This window comes from Podarcis muralis, chromosome 8, assembly GCF_964188315.1.
Source record: "Podarcis muralis chromosome 8, rPodMur119.hap1.1, whole genome shotgun sequence".
In the NCBI taxonomy this organism is placed as follows: Eukaryota; Metazoa; Chordata; class Lepidosauria; order Squamata; family Lacertidae; genus Podarcis; species Podarcis muralis.
In genome coordinates, this window is record NC_135662.1 from 57,018,714 (window position 1) to 57,036,769 (window position 18,056).

The following is an 18,056-nucleotide window of genomic DNA, read 5'->3' on the forward strand; positions in this document are numbered from 1 at the left end:
GACGTACTTATGGGTAGACATTATAGGGTTGCGCTTTTAATGATTACATTTCAAACTGAGGTAGCAAATAAATGAGAAATTGCACAATGTCCAGAGTATGAAATAAAGTATAAATGATAATGTTTATGCATTCAGTTCTAATTAAAGTAGGTAAGGAAAGGGCCACTATTATAAGAGTTTGATTTTAAATTAGATCATCTCAATTTTTGGAATGAACATTATCTATAGCTTCAGGTATTTAAAATTAGGAAAATGAAAAGGTGCTGCTGTTGTCATTTGTTTCTCTTTCTTTGGAAGGGTGTTTGTAATTGAGAATTTTGCAATCAAACAATATCCAAAGTAATGTGAGAACTGGCCCTCAGCAGAATATAGCCTCAAATCCTTTTATATCTGATTTTACGCAGACTACTTGCCTAAATCTTACAGAAACTGCAGACTCTTCATGTTTAGGAATGAGTTTTGAGACAGCACTGTTCCCTTTCATGCCAGGGAACATTGTAGCCCCTGAGTCTATATTTTTCAATGCTGCTTTTAATTTTTGGACTAACTACATGAAAACATGAACACAGACAGCAATGTGTACTCCAGCACTAAGGCAGAAAACTTAAATCTTGCAGTGCCATCATGTGGTGAAAGACAGAAAAACATGGTTTCTAGAAATGTGGCTGTGTTAGTCTATCGCACCAAAGGGTCTTGGGCTGTATACACACAATGTTTTATTCTAGAGTCAGTGGAGACTGAATAGTTCTTTTTTCTACATAGCCCTACACAATCCAGATGTGTTGCATAGTTTTTGTTCCTGAAAACACTGTTTGAGAAAATGGTTTCATTCTGAAAATGAAGCTCATCGCAGACTGAGTCTGTGTTACTCTACAGTGTGTCCATTTGAAAACTGACCAAAACAGATCTAGGTGGCCCCAGCAATGGAAATGTACCCATGCTCACAATGACATTGTGAGTGGGTTTATACCAAGATTGCAATTACATCTTCCTTCTTCATTCATCAGGGGAACGCTTAGAGAGGAAAAGGTGTGGATAACCTAATAAAAGGGAAAGTTTTCAAACCCATATCAAGTAATCACACCGCCCTTCTGGATGAAAGTGTCTAGAATCAATCTGGATTGAAAGCAGCATCTTGAGGATAAGCAGGGAAAAATTCAGACTGAGTAAAACTACACTTTTGTGCGACAAACAGGTTAGTGCTCCGTCTTAAGGCTAGACTAGACAGTACATGGTTGCATTTCATGTATATGTTAGTTGCCAACAGTGGTGATGTTTTTGAGATAACGAGAGAATAAACCAAATGAACAAGGTGTAAAAATAACAGAAATGCCAAGAACAGTCCAATAGTGTGATATGAAACATTAACCCCAATGTATGATTGTGTCACACTTTATCTACTAACCTTCTGTCATTGAGATAATTTTAATTCTTGGATATTTCTGATTACAGTGGTACCTCTGGTTACAAACACTTTGGATTACAGACTCCACTAACCCAGAAGTAGTACCTTGGGTTGAGAACTTTACCTCAGGATGAGAACAGAAATTGCACACCGGCAGCACGGAAGCAACAGGAGGCCCCAATAGCTAAAGTGGTGCTTCAGGTTAAGAACAGTTTCAGGTTAAGAACGGACCTCCGGAATGAATTAAGTTCGTAACCCGAGGTACCACTATACTAGGTATATTGCAGGAAGCTGCTAACAAAGAAGACCTGGCCATCCTTTACTGAATGGGAATTACTGCCTGTATGCCTGTAACTATGTATTAGTAATGCAGTCATATGTGAGGTCCTGCCAAGCAGAGGGAAGAATTTACCACTCCCTGACTTCCTCAGATTTCTGACTGGTTGCAGATGTGTGGAAAACCTCTCCTCGCCATTCGTCAGTGCCTTATAGATGAGTTGCGTGCATGCAGTGGTAATTTATTCTCTGGTAAATGGCCATCTGTACTCACCCTAGGTTGCATGCAGGCTTGAGTTTCATTAGTGTGTTCTGTTATGCACATAAACGTGTACATTTACTTCTGCTATTTATATCATAACATAAACATGTGTTTAACAGAGCAGAGTTTTACAGTTACAGGGGTTTTTTTCTGTTCGGAGGCAGACTTTGCTATATATGAGCGGGGAGCTTGTCTGGGAGAAGGAGTGAACTCTCAGACTGAGTCTCTCCCTCCCACTGTTACTCTCACACAGCGGTGGAACTGGAAAGGCATAAAGGCAGGAGGTTAACAGCAGGTGGAGCTAGAGCCAATGACAAGTGGAGCCAACTAATTCTGGTTTTGGTCCCCCTTGGCTGCATCTACACAGCTATTTAAAAAAACGTTCTGAAAATGCTCTGGGGGGAGAGATTTTAAAGCTCATAATGCAGTAGAGTTCCAATTTCAGCTCTATAACACTGGTGGCACAGCGTTATAACACATTTATAACGTTTTATTTTTACAAATGTAGCTGAGTCCTGTCTCTCCCTGATGAGTTTGAGAAGAGCAGCATTGAGACTAAGGAGGAAGAAGCTGCCTACTTGAATAAAATATTGGAGGGCCAGGTAAGCCCCACCCTGCATAATTGATCACATGACACGGTGCACGCACACCATTTGCATGGCAATGCCCATCAACTTTGGGGAACCACAGCCTCATCAAATATTTTATTGGGGGGCAAAGACGCCTCGGCCCCTAGGAGTTGGCTTCTATGCTCTGGGTGGTTGTGAGCAGGAAGGCAGACAGCTAACATCTGACTGAGGTCAGACTGAAGTTAGTGGGACTGTGCCCTGTTCACTTAAGGACCAGTTTTGATGGTTGTTGCGCTGGCTGACTGTGCTAGGGATGCTTCATTTAAAATAAAATAAAAATCTTCCTCTTCTCTGAAGCAGCATATATGAGAAGGCTCCCCCACCCTTTGACTAAGAGAAGGCAAAACCGCACCGGTTTCCACATGAGCAAACAGGTCAGCCAAGCAAATACTATGCACACAACCACTGCTCAAACACTTCAGCTATAATCCAGCACACCCGAGTCCTATCTGTTGACATCAGTGGGGCTTGTAGTGAAATCCTGTGCTTTCTTAGAGGCCAATCCTGATCTGTCCTGCTAGCAAAGGGGCATTGCCCTGCTTCCGGGTTCTCTTGGCAGGGAGGAGCGGGTGGGTGCCTGTTGTCACAGAGGCCCTCTCCGCACCTGCAGAAAGCGTGGCAGAATGCACCCTACTGCCAGTGGTATTCCTGTTGCTGAATAGTTGGCATGAGGTCCCAAAGCAGGGAGTTGTGGGTGGAGCAGAGCCAAACCAGTGATGGATATGCGAGAGCCAAAGCCAGCCCATATTCTGGTGGGGAAAACAAACAACCCTTCACCTCCCACCCTGGCCAGCAGGAGCCAGGAGGTCTGTGGATGCCGTGGAGAATCTGCCACTCCATGCCCTCCTCTCACCCCACTTAGGACTGCTCTGTTAGTTTTGATGGCTTACAGTAGGTAAGCATCCCCAGAGCAGCTGACTTGGGCATATAATGAACTGCAATCTTATCTTTTGAACTATTGGCAAGGTTGCCACAAGGAGTAAAGAAGCTGGGCTAAACATAAATATCCCTGCATTACAGAGGTTGGACTAGATGAACCTAGGGGTCCCTTCGAACTCTACCATTCTATGATTCTATGCTTTTCCTTTCTGAGGCTGCAATCCTATGCAGCCTTACCTGAGGGTAAGGTCCACTGCTGAACATAATAAGACTTGCTTCTGAGTAAACATGCATGGGCTTGTATGCTGTGAGTTTTTATTTTCAAATGAAGATTCACCATGGCCAAACTTTGAGAAACTTTCTCCTAGCTTTGGAATAGTTTCATTTGAGAATGCTCAGATCTCAGACAACTGAGGTTGCTTCCAGATGGAAGCTTTTTGATGCCTTGTACTTAAGAGCATGGATGACAAATTTCCATGCCTACACATTTGGCTTGCTTTGTGGAGTGATTGAGGCTGCTGTTAACACCCCAGACGTGGGGCAGCAGAATGAAAACAGCAGTGGCACACCGTTCTTATCTAGCTTAGTGACTGTTAGGAAGAGTCGTTCCTGACCTTGATAATAGGGGTATTGCACACATTTATTCTTTTCAGATTTAAAAAAATATTTACGCTAAGAAAGGTGATATGAAGTTCATGATATCAGGCTTTCTCTAGTTAACTAAAAGGAAGGCTATAGATCTTATCCTCTATAGCCAGAACCGTAAGGGAAGAATCTAGGCCAGTGGTTCCCAGTTAGCTAAGAACTGTGGATCCCGTGTTTTTCAAAAGCCAAGCCATGGACCCCCTGCTTTTGGAAATCTTGATCCTCTATGGTAGTTTTTGTTGTGTGAATGGTGCCAGGGGCCCCTTGGATTGGTTGCATGGACATCCTAGGGTCCACCAATTGGAAACCACTAATCTAGGCCATGCTATGGATTTTGTAACATTATTTTCTTGCAATGATGCTGCATACACACAATACTGTATGTTTAAAGTGCATTTAAAGCGCACACACCCCCAAAAAATTCCTGGGAACTGTAGTTCACTAAGGGTGCTCTCTGTGTGTGCAAGCTACAGTTCCCATGGATCTTTGGGGGGGGGCGGTTGCTTTAAATGTACAGTGTGTATGCAGCCTGAGGTTTTTTGGTGACTGTTAAACCAATAAGCATCCTCTCCAGCCCCTTAGCATTGCTGCAGAACAGCATCACTGTACTGCCTGCCTCCCAATGAACTATAATTTTAAACATCATGTCTGCTAAATGTGCATCTTTCCTCTTGAAAAACGAAACTCTTGTTTATCTTCCCTTCAGTTCCTAATGAACATCCTGTCATCAGCTTCGTTTCCTCTTGGGTTAAGAACAGATGCACTTCAATATCATCTTCTGTTCTCTTTCTCTCTCCAGTTGCCTTGATCAGAGTTGGCCTGGTTTTCTTCATGTGTTTCAGAGGACTGCGACTTCTTCATGATTAAAGGCCCATTCTGAGCTCCAGACCACAAATCATTCTCTTTTCATCCCTTTAATTTCTTTTTCTTTTTCAAACTTTCCATTCCCCCCAACCCCACTCATACTCTCCGCTCAGGGCATCTTGAACAGAATCCCAAGATCTTCTCTTCCCTTTGATATTGCTTTTAATCTTGTGCACCTTTTGACAAACTTGCTGCAGCACAACAGAATACGTCAGTCTCAGTTATTCAAACCTGCGGATGTGAGTTCATTGTGTGCCTTTTGTTCCTCCCCTCCCATATGTGTACAACACTCCTTTAATGTCTGAAGACATCTGATTATGTTGACTTCTTTTATGTCCCACATACCATTAAGAAAAACAACAACAGCTGTACTATATAGAATGTCTTAAGGTTCTGCCCTATCCTTTTATCGTGATTTGCTCATTCGTTTAGATTAACAGCCAACCTTATACCAAGGGATCTTGCTGTTTCGTCTCCATCTTTCATCTTGTTCCATAGGGTTGCCAAAGGATATGAAGAATATCATATGACACACAACTGCTCTCACACACACTTAATAGACACAACACACACCCCTCACTCAGTACACACAAAAGAAGTTCTTGGGGGCACAACATATGCAAACTTGAGAGTGGTGCCATCTTGTGGGGAAAGGTAATACACATGCCATTGTCGCTTTGCTGTGTTACTGATAGCACAAATGAGCCAGGGTTCTTGGCTCAGTTTCTGGGGTTGTAATAGTTGAAGGATAAGGATAGAATTTGCGATATCAGTGAAGAATGAATCTGAGGACCAGAAGGTGAATCTGGTGACTCAATGAAACAACAAAATATATTCACCCAGGTTTCATGTCAGAAACCACAGCACATTTTTCTGAAAACAAAAATCCACCAATTGATCAAATGGGTGCTTCTGGTCAAGCAGAACAGCCTTTCGGGCCAGGAAAAAGATTACATTTTCTCCAACAACCTCAGCATTGTTAAATATTTCACTTGGGCATCTTTTATGGCACTAATTACAGAGGGCCATCAGTGCAGCCAAGGATCTAATTGCAAACAGCTTTGGTTTCCAGGAATTTATTTGCTTTATTACTGAACAACTTCAGCAAAAGCTAGTAAGGTTGCTTTTTGCTGCTTTAATAGAGAGCTTTGCTTTGTTAGGTTTCATTCTTTTCAATGCTATTTCTCTCATTTAATCTTACGTAGGCTTCCATCATAATGCCCCACTCCTTGTTTATATGAGCCATTGTCAATTCCCCTCCCTGAAACCACAGTCATGATATTATGGTTGTAGCTACTAAGTTTATTTGAGCTCCCTAATGAAACTATGCCAGGATAATATACTGTCAGCACTGCACACGATAAAAGCATGGATCACCATCTAGGGAGCTGTTTATTGTCAACCAGAATAATTATTGACAACCAGAAGATAGCTTGCACAGGCAATTAATTCTATCATTATATTTATTTAGCCATATCTTTTCATAGATAGAGTGAGGCATGGCACTGTTTAGAATGGTCAGCTTGTGTAACAGAGTTAAAACACATGTCTAAGTATGTGTGTTTGGCGTATAGTTAATAAATAATAATAAACAATAGTTTTGATAGTTCAAGAGTTTTATATGAAATAAACAATTTTTCATATAATCAATTCTGATAAGAAAGGATCAGGGAAATCAATGAATAAGTGAGTAGGCTAAAGAAAAGCACAGGGACAGAATCCAGACCAAGTTGTATTTAGGAATCTTTCATATCAATGTGAAAAATTAGTAACAACTACCGAAACCATGTTGATTTCAGTGAGACCTAAATGTGACTCCTGGCTGTAATTATAACCTCAATTATTAAGACTCATTGAAGTCAATAGAACTTCCTTCTTAGGAGACATGGTTAGGATTATTCTGTAACTTGGCCAGGATCCAGCCCATGGTGACTTGAAGCAGTGAAGTGCAATTAAGGAAGTGCAAATAAAATGGGTTGGCTTTGGTTCAACTTTAACCTTCCTTTTGTTTACATTCTAAATTTGGGTGGAGAGATTTTGGGAAATTATTTTTGATGACGGAATCTTGTACATTTGCAACCTCATATACGTTTTCTCAGAAGTCCCACTGATTTTAATCCATCTTACTTTTGAGTATGTATAGGACTGCAGCTTTAGGTGACAACAGGTAGAGGCTGTTGCTTATTACGTAGTTTGTGTTTTTGCACTGGCCCAAATTGCAGAAGATAATGCCTGTAGAACAAGACATCTTTCAGCTTTGTTTTGCCATTTGACACTTTGAATTACTGAGTAGTTTTTCAGTGATCACAAAACACCACAGTCTGCAAAACCACTGCCAAGTAGATTACCTATTAAATATGACTGTTATTCCAGTGCTTTGCAAGTTCTAGCTTAGCTGCTAGCACCAATTGAAGTAAAAGCTCCTGGGGATAGACTATTTTATGCAAAATCTCATAATCACATGAAACATAAAGCTTTGTGTGTCCTAATGTAGCTATTTTGTGCTAGTTTTCATTTTCATCAATTTGAATTTTGGTTTGTTTTGCATGGCTCAGTCATTTCACTGAAAGGTCAGGCACCTCTTGCAAAAAATAGTTGTTTTGTGTGTGTTGAAGAATGGTAGCATACCTGCTCCCATCGATGTACCTTTCACCTTCCAAACTCATCACCTACACCCAGCAATAAATCTTCCCAAACCTTCATAAATCCAATGAGCTTACTAAGTTTTGGGAACAGGTGCATAGTGTGAGAGTATAATGAACCCGGGATAAAGTGAGTCTGGTTACAGTGTCCCTGGTCTTGTAATCTATCTTTTGGATTATTGTAATATGTTCTATATAAGGCTGTTCTTAAAGACTATTCAGGAACTACAATTAGTACATAACCGAGGCAGTCTGCAGGGATCGTATGACACTAATCCTGAAGGATCTTCACTGGCTCTCTATTTCATATGCTCGTGTTGACCTATATAGACCTAGGCAACTTGGTGCCCAGGATAACTGAAGGAACGTAGTATATCCTTGTATCATAAACTATAGACTAAAGGAGGGCAGGGAAAACACGTTTCTCATCTCACCACTGGTTATTATACTTGTGTTTCATCATCCTCAGCACTAAAAGAATATTAATGCAGTACAAAGCCATTGTTGCCCTCTCAAAAGAGCCCACCACAGACCAGGATCAAATACATTTAGTATGAATACAGTACATACTGAGTGAAGCAAAAAAATATATAGTTACTGTATAAACTCTTAAAATTATATATTCATACCATTTTAGCTTGTGAGTTGCTTCACACCCTTTTTCAGAGCAACATTAAACACCTAGTTTCTATTCAACAGGTTTTAGCTTTAGGCTCACTAAACCACTTCAATCAGTGTAATTGGCACTATCACCTTGCTGACAAAGATCCATATAGTTAAAGCCATGGTTTTCCCAGTAGTGATGTATAGAAGTGAAAGCTGGACCATAAAGAAGGCTGATCACCGAAGAATTGATGCTTTTGAATTATGTTGCTGGAGGAGACTCTTGAGAGTCCCATGGACTGCAAGAAGATCAGACCTATCCATTCTTAAGGAAATCAGCCCTGAGTGCTCACTGGAAGGACAGATCCTGAAGCTGAGGCTCTAATACTTTGGCCACCTCATGAGAAGAGAAGACTCCCTGGAAAAGACCCTGATTCTGGGAAAGATTGAGGGCACAAGGAGAAGGGGACGACAGAGGACGAGATGGTTGGACAGTGTTCTCGAAGCTACCAGCATGAGTTTAACCAAACTGTGGGAGGCAGTGGAAGACAGGAGTGCCTGGCGTGCTCTGGTCCATGGGGTCACAAAGAGTCGGACACAACTAAACAACAACAGGTTACACATAATACCTATTCTACCTTTGTAAGAAATCTATTGATTAGTGTGGCAGCACTTTGGAACTCCCTTCCTATTGATATCAAGCCGGCACTATATTCTTTTCTGCGCCTGTTAGAAACATTCTTGTTTAGACAAGCCTTCCGAAATGCTTAGAAATGCTGATGTGAATGTTAATGTTTTATTAATTTGCTGTATGTTTTAATGTACAGTAATGTGCATCCCCCCCCCACCCCGATTGTATGGCTTTATCTTTTGGTCAACCACTTAGAGGGGTTTTTTTACAATCCAACAGTGTATGAATCTTATGAAGTAAATACACTATTAGAAAGTTACTGAAAACCAAAGCGTGCACAGAAAATGTGGTGGTAGTAATTCAGGGTGGTTTAAACTCCCTCCCTACACATTCATCTACAGTGTGGGGACATTTAACAAGTACAGGATAGAACTGTCATAAGCATCACTCATCATACTGGAGTACATTAAGTACTGTTAGCATCTCTGTTAGCTGGTTTTTCGCTTCTTAACACTTGTTAGGATCCACATGGCAATTTTCTTAAAACCAGTGGCGTAGCGTGGGGGTGCAGGGGGGGCCGGCCGCACCGGGCGCAACATCTGGGGGGGGGCGCTCACACTCACAGCTCTCTGCCCCTACTAAAATACTTGCCTTGCCCCGGGTGCTGACAACCCACGCTACGCCACTGCTTAAAACCTCTAAAATCCATAATTCTCCATCCCCACACCAGAAGTTTGATAAAGGACGGACTTGTTATTTGGAATGCTGAATTTCTGTAGGGTCCCTTGTAGTCAACTACCACTTTAAACAACTACCAGGAAACCAGGTCAGTCAGCAAGCAAGCAAACAAACAGCTACCGCTGCCGTCTTGTTTGCTGTAGCCGGCTACATATGCACCAAAAAGCCAGAGAAATGCATGCTGGGACTTGTAGTTAGCGTTAGAAGAGCTTTGCAAGCCGGCATCTATATCCCATAATCCCCTTCGACGGGGCAGAAAAACACGGGGCAGTGTTATGTAGCGCACGCGGAGGGGCGTGTAAGCGAACGCGCGCTTGCGTCTCCAGTAAGGTAGGAGCGCGCGATGCCGGAAGGAACCGGGAGGCGGGGGCTGAAACTTGCCCCGCCCAGGAGCTGGAATTGAGAGGCTCCAGTACTATACTATCCGATTGTCTTCGCTGTCTCCAGAGGCGGGCCGGATTTAACGCGGCGGCCCCTTTAAGCTGGCCCGGGCGCCAGGAAAAAAAAGGTCGTCCCGCGCCTGCGCAACGGAGCCTTGACCTCGCGCTCAGTTGGCGCTGCTCGTGACTACTTCTTGTTGTTATTTTTTTTTAAAAAAAGGTGGTAGTTGGTGGGTGGGGGAGGGGGAAGCGCAACGTTTCGCGTTCGATTCTCCTCATTTAACCGGCAGCGGCGCCCCCGTCGCCATAGCGACCTGTCCCTAGCCGAGTCGGGCCCGGCCTGGGAGGGAGCCCCAGCGGCCGAGGCCATGGAGGAACCGGGAGCGGCCGCCTCGTCCTCCTCCTCAGGAGGGGACGCCGCCGCCGCCGCCGCGTCCGAAGTGACGGAGATCCACGTCTCCGGCCCGCAGCCGCTGCGGCTCTTGGAATGGAAAGTGTCGGCCGGGGCGGCCGTGAAGATCGGCTCGGTGCTGGCGGTTTGCGTGCCTATCGTGGGCCCGGCCCGGCCTGGAGTCTCGGCCGCCGAGACCGGCCCGCAGCGGACAGCCGAGCGAAAGGTCAAAGCGGAGCGGCCGGGAGTGGTGCGGGAGCTGTGCGCGCAGCGCGGGCAAGTCATCCCGCCCGGGTAAGAGGGGTCGGCCGGGGCTCGGGGAGGGCGGTGGGCCGGGCCCCGGGAAAGCGCCGCCTTCGGTGGCTTCTGCCTCTCGGCTTCTCCGCCTGGACTTGAGAAGCGCCTCCGGTATCCGCTCTGCTCTGCCATCTCCTGCGAAGATCCGGGACAGGGTGAGGAGAGGCGGGAAAGCGCGGGAGGAGCAGCCGGTGCCTTCCCCGCCCTCTTCCACGGCGGCGCCTGTGACAGCCCAGGCCCCGCTCCTCCTCTGGCTCAGATGCGGTCCCAGATTTAAAAAGGCGCCGCAGCCAGGTGGGCTCGGCCGGCGCTTCAGGCTGCCCGCCCGCCCGCCTTCCTTGGGTCTCGGTTGAAGCGCCTTAGGAAACCGATCTTTGCTCCCCGTCTCCATGGAGGAAGTAGGAGGAGTGACTAGCGAAGGGCGAAACACAACCCCTTTTTACTTGCTTTTGCAGTCTGCTGGGCCAGTTGCAATAATGTAGGTTCCCACATGGCTTTAACACTTCTGAAATGAAGTTTTCGAAGATGTGCAGACAAGCCACAGGCAGCTTACCTTGGAAACTAAGGGACAAAAATGGAGCTTTCTTTTATTTATAGCTCACAGAGCATAACAAGTAATTGGAATTCAAAACGAGCTTTTAAAAACCCCAAAGAACACAATCCAGTTTAAAGAAACTATTCCACCTGACTACATTATTGAACTATGGGAAGAGGGAGAAAGATGGACAGTATATATCAGGGATGAGAGTTTTCCATAGCCTTTGCCATTGCCCAGAAGGTTTTCTAGGTTAGTCATAGGCTCCCAAATTTCAGTGTATGGTGGTATTACAAGAAGGGCCTCCTCCGCAAATCTCCAAGCTCTCGTAAGACCCTTCTTACTTAATTCTTTCTATGTCATTTGGTGATTTGTTGTGACATCATAGTAGAGCTTGACTAGCTACTTACTGTTTTGTGCATGCTTTGCCTGAACTAATTACTGTAATATAGGGCTGGGGAACCTGTAGCCCACCAGTTGTTGTTGTATTTCAAGGTTTCTCCATTGGGGACCTTATAGTAAAACTTTGACAGCAGAAGAGATGATAAAAGGCGAGAAGGAGGAAAGGAGGACAAATTATGGGGAGTCCCATAAAATACAGTGACTTGAGCTATATATTTATGGAAAGACAATGTGGTGCCATGGTTAGAGCATTTGGCATAGATTGGAAAAAACTGAGTACAAATTGCAAAGCATACTGAGTGACTTTGTGCCAGTTGCCATCTCAGGATAACCTACTTCACAGGATTGTTGTGAGAATAGAATGTCCTGAATTCCTTGAAGGAAGGGTGGGATGTAAACCTGATGTAGTGTGTGTTGTTTGTGTTTAAATTTGTAGTACACCCTAGCCCAAGGGCTCAAAGTGAATAACAGCAAGATAAACAGCCTGTGATTAGAGACACCTTAATTAACCTGAATAAGTCAGAGCTGCAGTCATGTGTGTAGACTGTGTGGAGGAAGCAGGCCTTGGTAAAATGTAGAAGAAATGTTAAAATTAAATATGTTGGACTTTATCACTTAAATTTATGTCTGTTTATACAAATGAAACACTCATTCTAATACCCAAGATTACTCTAATTACACAAGTCTGATCCAGTTCAGAACAGTTTTTCATCTTGGTTACTTTTTTCTTTAACTCCTAATTTGCAGTGATGATTTCTCGACCTATGTTGTGCCTGAACACAAAAAATGTAGGAAACACTCTTGTAAAATTAATTAGACATTAAATTTTGGGTGGGGAATCACACCCCAGAAGTTGATGGACCTTAACTCTTGTCATCCCTGAACATAGCTATCTATTAAAGAAGATTTCAGAGTAGCTACACTCTCTAACTTCATTCCAGAGATATATGTATGCAAAAAGATGCTGTTATGTAGTTTGGGATGTGCATTTAGATACTGAGATGCATAGTACCTTGGGATAGCAAACTACATGTGATATTGACCTGCACTGTGGATGCACTATCAAGAATACAGGTGGAGGGAGGACAGGTGGATCTTTCCTTTCTCCAAGTGCCTGCTTGGTTTTCATGCTGGCTGAGAAAGAAGGGGCTTTTTTCCTTCTGTGGTTAGTACAGAAATCAAGTATATCAAATCTGCCCCATCTTCTCATTTGCCTTTATGATATGTCTTGTTTCCTGTGTGTACCAGACATATACACACAAGAATGGGCATGTTAATGGTCTGTCTCTGAGTTAGCCTTTTTTCTTCCCATGCAGCAAGGATCCTATGTTGCTCTGAACAAGTAGTTTAGCTGTTACCTGCCTGCAGATCTCCTTCTGCAAATGGCCTTATTAGTATTCAGTGCCTGTTTTTGTTTGAGCTCAGTTTTGGAGTGGATAAAAGCATCTACCATGTCTTATTTATTTATTTATTTAAAATGTGTATCCTTACTTATTGTTTGTAATGAATATCCTGACTGTTTGTTTAAGTGTGTGTATGTGTAAAAGTAAAGCCAATTCAAAGCATGATTATCGAAAGTACACTGTAGACAAAGCTTTTGAGAATTGAATGGTTCTTACTTCATGCCTAAGGGCACGGTCCTAACCCTAGATCCATCAGGATGAGCAAGTTAGGATGTGGCAGATCTCGAGGTCAGCCAGCCAGTTCCCAGCTCAGCTGGGCTACACAGGCACAAGTCCCCAAGCCTGACTCAGCCAGAGATTCGCAGGTATAAATAACTCCCACATCCCTGCTCAACCAGAGCTAAGCTGACTGAGCCAAGTTTGACAAAACTTACACTATTGTGAGCCCTGAAAAATAAGTGCTCCAGGCAGATGGTGGGGATGGGAAACTATTTTAAAGGCTTGTTTTCCCTCTGTCAGGCTGCTCCTGAATGGAGTTTGGAAATGATGTACTTTATGTGACTTAACTTAAAGGTAAAGGTACCCCTGCCCGTACGGGCCAGTCTTGACAGACTCTGGGGTTGTGCGCCCATCTCACTCAAGAGGCCGGGGGCCAGCACTGTCCGGAGACACTTCCGGGTCACGTGGCCAGCGTGACAAAGCTGCATCTGGCGAGCCAGCGCAGCACACGGAACGCCGTTTACCTTCCCGCTGGTAAGCGGTCCCTATTTATCTACTTGCACCCGGGGGTGCTTTCGAACTGCTAGGTTGGCAGGCGCTGGGACCGAGCAGCGGGAGCGCACCCCGCCGCGGGGATTCGAACTGCCGACCTTTCGATCGGCAAGCCCTAGGCGCTGAGGCTTTTACCCACAGCGCCACCCGCGTCCTGCTATGACTTAACTTAGGTCTGCATAAATCATACTGGTTTTCCATACTTAGGATTGCTCCCTAAAACATATTGCGAGAGATGCCTGCTGAACCTCCTTGGGAAGAGCATTCCACAATCAGGGTGTTATAAAGTGAAAAGTTATTGAAAGGAGGAAACACCCAGAAGATGACCTTAACAAAAGAATTCATATGGGATAATACAATCCTTCCGATACCTCACTTCCAGGCAGTTTGGGGCTTTAAAAACCAATATCTTTTAAGATATGCCTGGTAACAAACTGGAAGCCAATTTCAATACAACATTTTGTCAAAACAGGCAAAATATGCTTAGCATGCTGAGTATCTATTAATAACTTGAACTGCCATGTTGCAGGAGTATAATGCCTTTCACAGAAAGCCCATGGATAACAATGGGAATATTGCATTTGTTCTGGAAGGCCACAATTTGCACACTAATCTAAGTTGGTAAAGAGTGCTTTAAGCAAAGATATCACTTAGGCACCCATAAACAAAAGAGTTGAGAGCAGGCCTAAGCATCCCTAACAAGTAGTGCAAGGACAAGCCAAATACAGTGTTTCACCTTATTAGCCCCGAGTCAAAGCAGTAGCTTAAAACAGGAGTGGTCAGCATGATATCCTGATGGCCTTGCTGCCTAGAATTGAGCTAAGTTGGAGTCCTACAACAGCTGAAAGGCACCACCTTGGCTAAAATGCCACCATTTCACCTGGATGGGACTGTACATACTGATGACACTTTACTCCAGAGCATGTATGCTCTTCCGCAACAGTTTCATGTAGATGTCTCAACAAGATATAACCCTGTGTCACCCCATAGCATATATGTAATGGATTGGACCAGTGGTAATGGCTCTCCCTTATAAGTAGGTGGAATCACCAAGGTGCTGTGCCCTCATCTCACATTTTGAACAAGCAGATAAGAAGTACATAATGTGAGAGAGTACCAAGAAACCTTGAGGGCACACAGGATTATTAGCAGAGTTACACTCCACAGTCCTTTTCACAGTGAAGGTCATTCACTGAGCAACCAAACCAATTTGAATTCTAAAACTGGCAAATCAGATTGAAATGTGTCTTGAAAATGTGCTATTTGGGATTTTCTAGAGGTATGCGCCTTTTAGTGAAACTAAATGCACAGAACTTCACATCATCTCAAAACGTTAGGTTGTAGTATTGTGCATACTTTTTACAAGCCCATTCTAGAGAGCCATGCTGTTAAACCATTTAAAATAGTACTTGGTCTACATTTTTATCTCCTTAAATACAAAAAACAAAAAAACCCATTCAAGACAAGCACTTTATTCCTATGAGGTGAAACTAAAATGACCTGTCAACCAGTACTTCAGATAGCTATGAGCCCTCTCCCAACCGTAAGCCATTTCCCTGATCTTAATCAAGCATTCATTTCAAACAATCCATTCATTTCATATACATTGTTCAGGAGAACTCCCCAATGAATTAGGAACATTCAGAAGCTTCCCTATGTTGAGTCAGACTATTGGTCCATCTATTTCAGTACTGCGTATGCTGACTGGGATTGGCTCTCCAGGATTTCAGACAGGGTTCTTTTCCAACCCTACCTGGAGATACCTTGTCCTACCTTCTGCATGCAAAGCAGGTGTTCTACCACTGCACTACGGCACAGTTCTTGTGCTATGGATTGTGCCCAGATAGAATATCTCTCTAAAATGTATGCTTTCTGGGATCAGTTAAATCCTTTAAAAGAGGGCTTTTTTAATAACTAAAGTGAACAGTAATAGATTCAGCTGTTATAAAAAAATAAATAGAAATAAGCATAAAGAAAACTATTAAACAAACACATTCTGTATTGTGTGAATCAACATAAGAAAGTTGTGAAATATCATGGATAGTTTTTATGTTTGTGTCCCCCAAGCAACTGTTGCCAAGATTTTCAGACTGTGATCTATGGATCACTGGTTCTCCATGACCACCACACAGATGGCGTATTAAAAAGTTGACAGCTACCATACTTCCAAATGCAGTAGCAAAATTAACACTGAACCTGATCAGAGGCTAACAAACATTACATTTAGCTTCATAGGACTTCATTCACAAAACGGGCATATCCATCCCATTAGAAAAGCAAGAATACTAATATTAAAATGTGCATTATATGTGTTTTTAATATGCAGAACAATTTTGAGTGGTCTACTGAGATACCCCCATGCACACACACACACCCCAGCAATTTTCAGGTGGTCCGGGGGGAGGAGGTAGGTTGGTAACTGCTGCTCTAGTATTCAGTGTGACAGTCAGTGTAAACCCTGATTTCCCTACTTCTAATCTGATACAGAATATAATATAATGCAATCAGTTTTTCCTTAGATAAGGTTTTTCTTTGCTTTCCAGAGGTGTCCTGGTGCGGCTGGAAGGATGCAGCCATCCAGTTGTTATGAAAGGCTTATGTGCAGAGTGTGGCCAGGATTTGACACAGTGAGTATTGTTGTATGGACTTTGACTTCTGCTGATGGTGCTGCATTAAACTGAGGATTGTCACCTTTGAGGAACTTAAATTGAAATCAATTGCGTTGCACTGGAATAATGCTCTTCATACCTGGAAAGAACAATTTATGTTTATTGTATGCCCAGCAGTGCCAGAAATAAGTGGGAATATGGAGCATGCGAACTTGCACCAGCATAATATTACAAAATAGAAATAAACATCAGTTATAATAAATATGGCATTCTTCATAAAATGTATGCAGGGGACTAAAACATTGGTAGGTATGAGCACAGGTTTATTGATGGATAAACCAAAGAATCATTCTTTCAAAAGGAACGTAAAACATACTTGCTGAACTAGTGGGCATGAATGTAACAAAGAACCAAATGAGTGACAATGTTGTACATAGAAAACCATGACAGTAAAATTTCTTTTGTAGTAGGAACTGTGCCCTGTTCAGGTCTCCATAAATACAGTCAAGTTTGTTAAACCTCTTGAAATAGTTCTGATTAATAGAATTGATGGGAGTGTCTTGGGGGTTTGAAATAAAGATTAAGGCTGTTCCCTGTAAGAAACCTTCATGTTTAAATATCCATTTTGTGTCCATTGCCTTCACAAAGGCCAAACAGGGTATTCTTGCTATAACTATCAAAATACACTGCTGCCCACTGATGTCACATGGCAGCTTATGCGCAGATGAAGCAGGGTGGATGAAGAACAACATTTTGAAGCCAAGCGTAATCAGTATTGCACAACTGCTCATGCACCATTATTATTTATTTGATTTATAGCCCACCTTTCCTCCAAGGAGCTCAAGATAGCACACATGGCTTTGCCCCTCCCCATTTTATCCTCACAACAACCTTATGGAGGTAGGTTAGGCTAAGATACAGTGACTGGCCCAAAGTCCCCCAAGCGAACTTCATTGCTGAGTGGGGATTAGAATCCTGGTCTCCCAGGTCTTCATCCAACACTCTAATACCTACATTACACTGAAAGCAGTTTTATTCAGATATTGGGATGCTGCCACCCTGTATTCCTATATTCCAGTTACATTCTTTCTGAGAGCAAATGCAGTTCACTTTTGGAATCTTAAGTAAAACAAAACATACACAAACCGAAACCCAAACAATTTTATATTGCAAAACAGAAATGTGGTATTTGTTGTAAATGGTTAAGACTTTCTAAAAGCCTAACATTTCTCTCAATAAACAGAAATGAATCCTAATTTTTTTCACCATTTTTCTATATGCTTCATGGGATGCCAATAATTTAAGTACATAGATGAGAATATGTACTTGGGTACTTTTTACTTGGTTTAAAAAGCGTGACTCTGGTCTCTGTACCAAGGTGTGCCATTTTTCCTGTTCTTAAATTATATTATTCTGCTTGGCAATTAAACATCATGTAAATTTACTGTTTGTGTACACTGTTTAAGGCTGGTTGGTGCAAGTGATAAATAAGGTAGTTGTCTTTAAAACTTATGGCACAAATCAGTCCTGTTAGAGGGGTTTTTTGGTAACTGTTATTAATAAAATTTGTCTGATATCTTTCACGTTGTTAGGTTACGAAGCAAGAATGGAACACAGAATATGCCAGTATCCACAGCAACTGTATCAATGGTTCATAGTGTACCAGAATTGATGGTTAGCTCTGAAGTAAGTAC

The 18,056-nt window shown here is 42.9% G+C and overlaps 1 protein-coding gene across 1 annotated transcript in view; it reads left to right on the forward strand.

Annotated features, from left to right (window-relative positions):
* The first annotated feature begins 9,977 nt into the window (after window positions 1-9,977).
* CTDP1 (CTD phosphatase subunit 1) overlaps window positions 9,978-18,056 on the forward strand; it is a 48,152-nt gene continuing 40,073 nt past the window's right edge. The window contains exons 1-3 of the mRNA XM_028737514.2: window positions 9,978-10,639; window positions 16,297-16,380; window positions 17,955-18,048. Of these exons, the coding sequence (XP_028593347.2) occupies window positions 10,323-10,639; window positions 16,297-16,380; window positions 17,955-18,048 (495 nt within the window). The 5' untranslated portion in view covers window positions 9,978-10,322. The remainder of the gene's footprint in view (window positions 10,640-16,296; window positions 16,381-17,954; window positions 18,049-18,056) is intronic.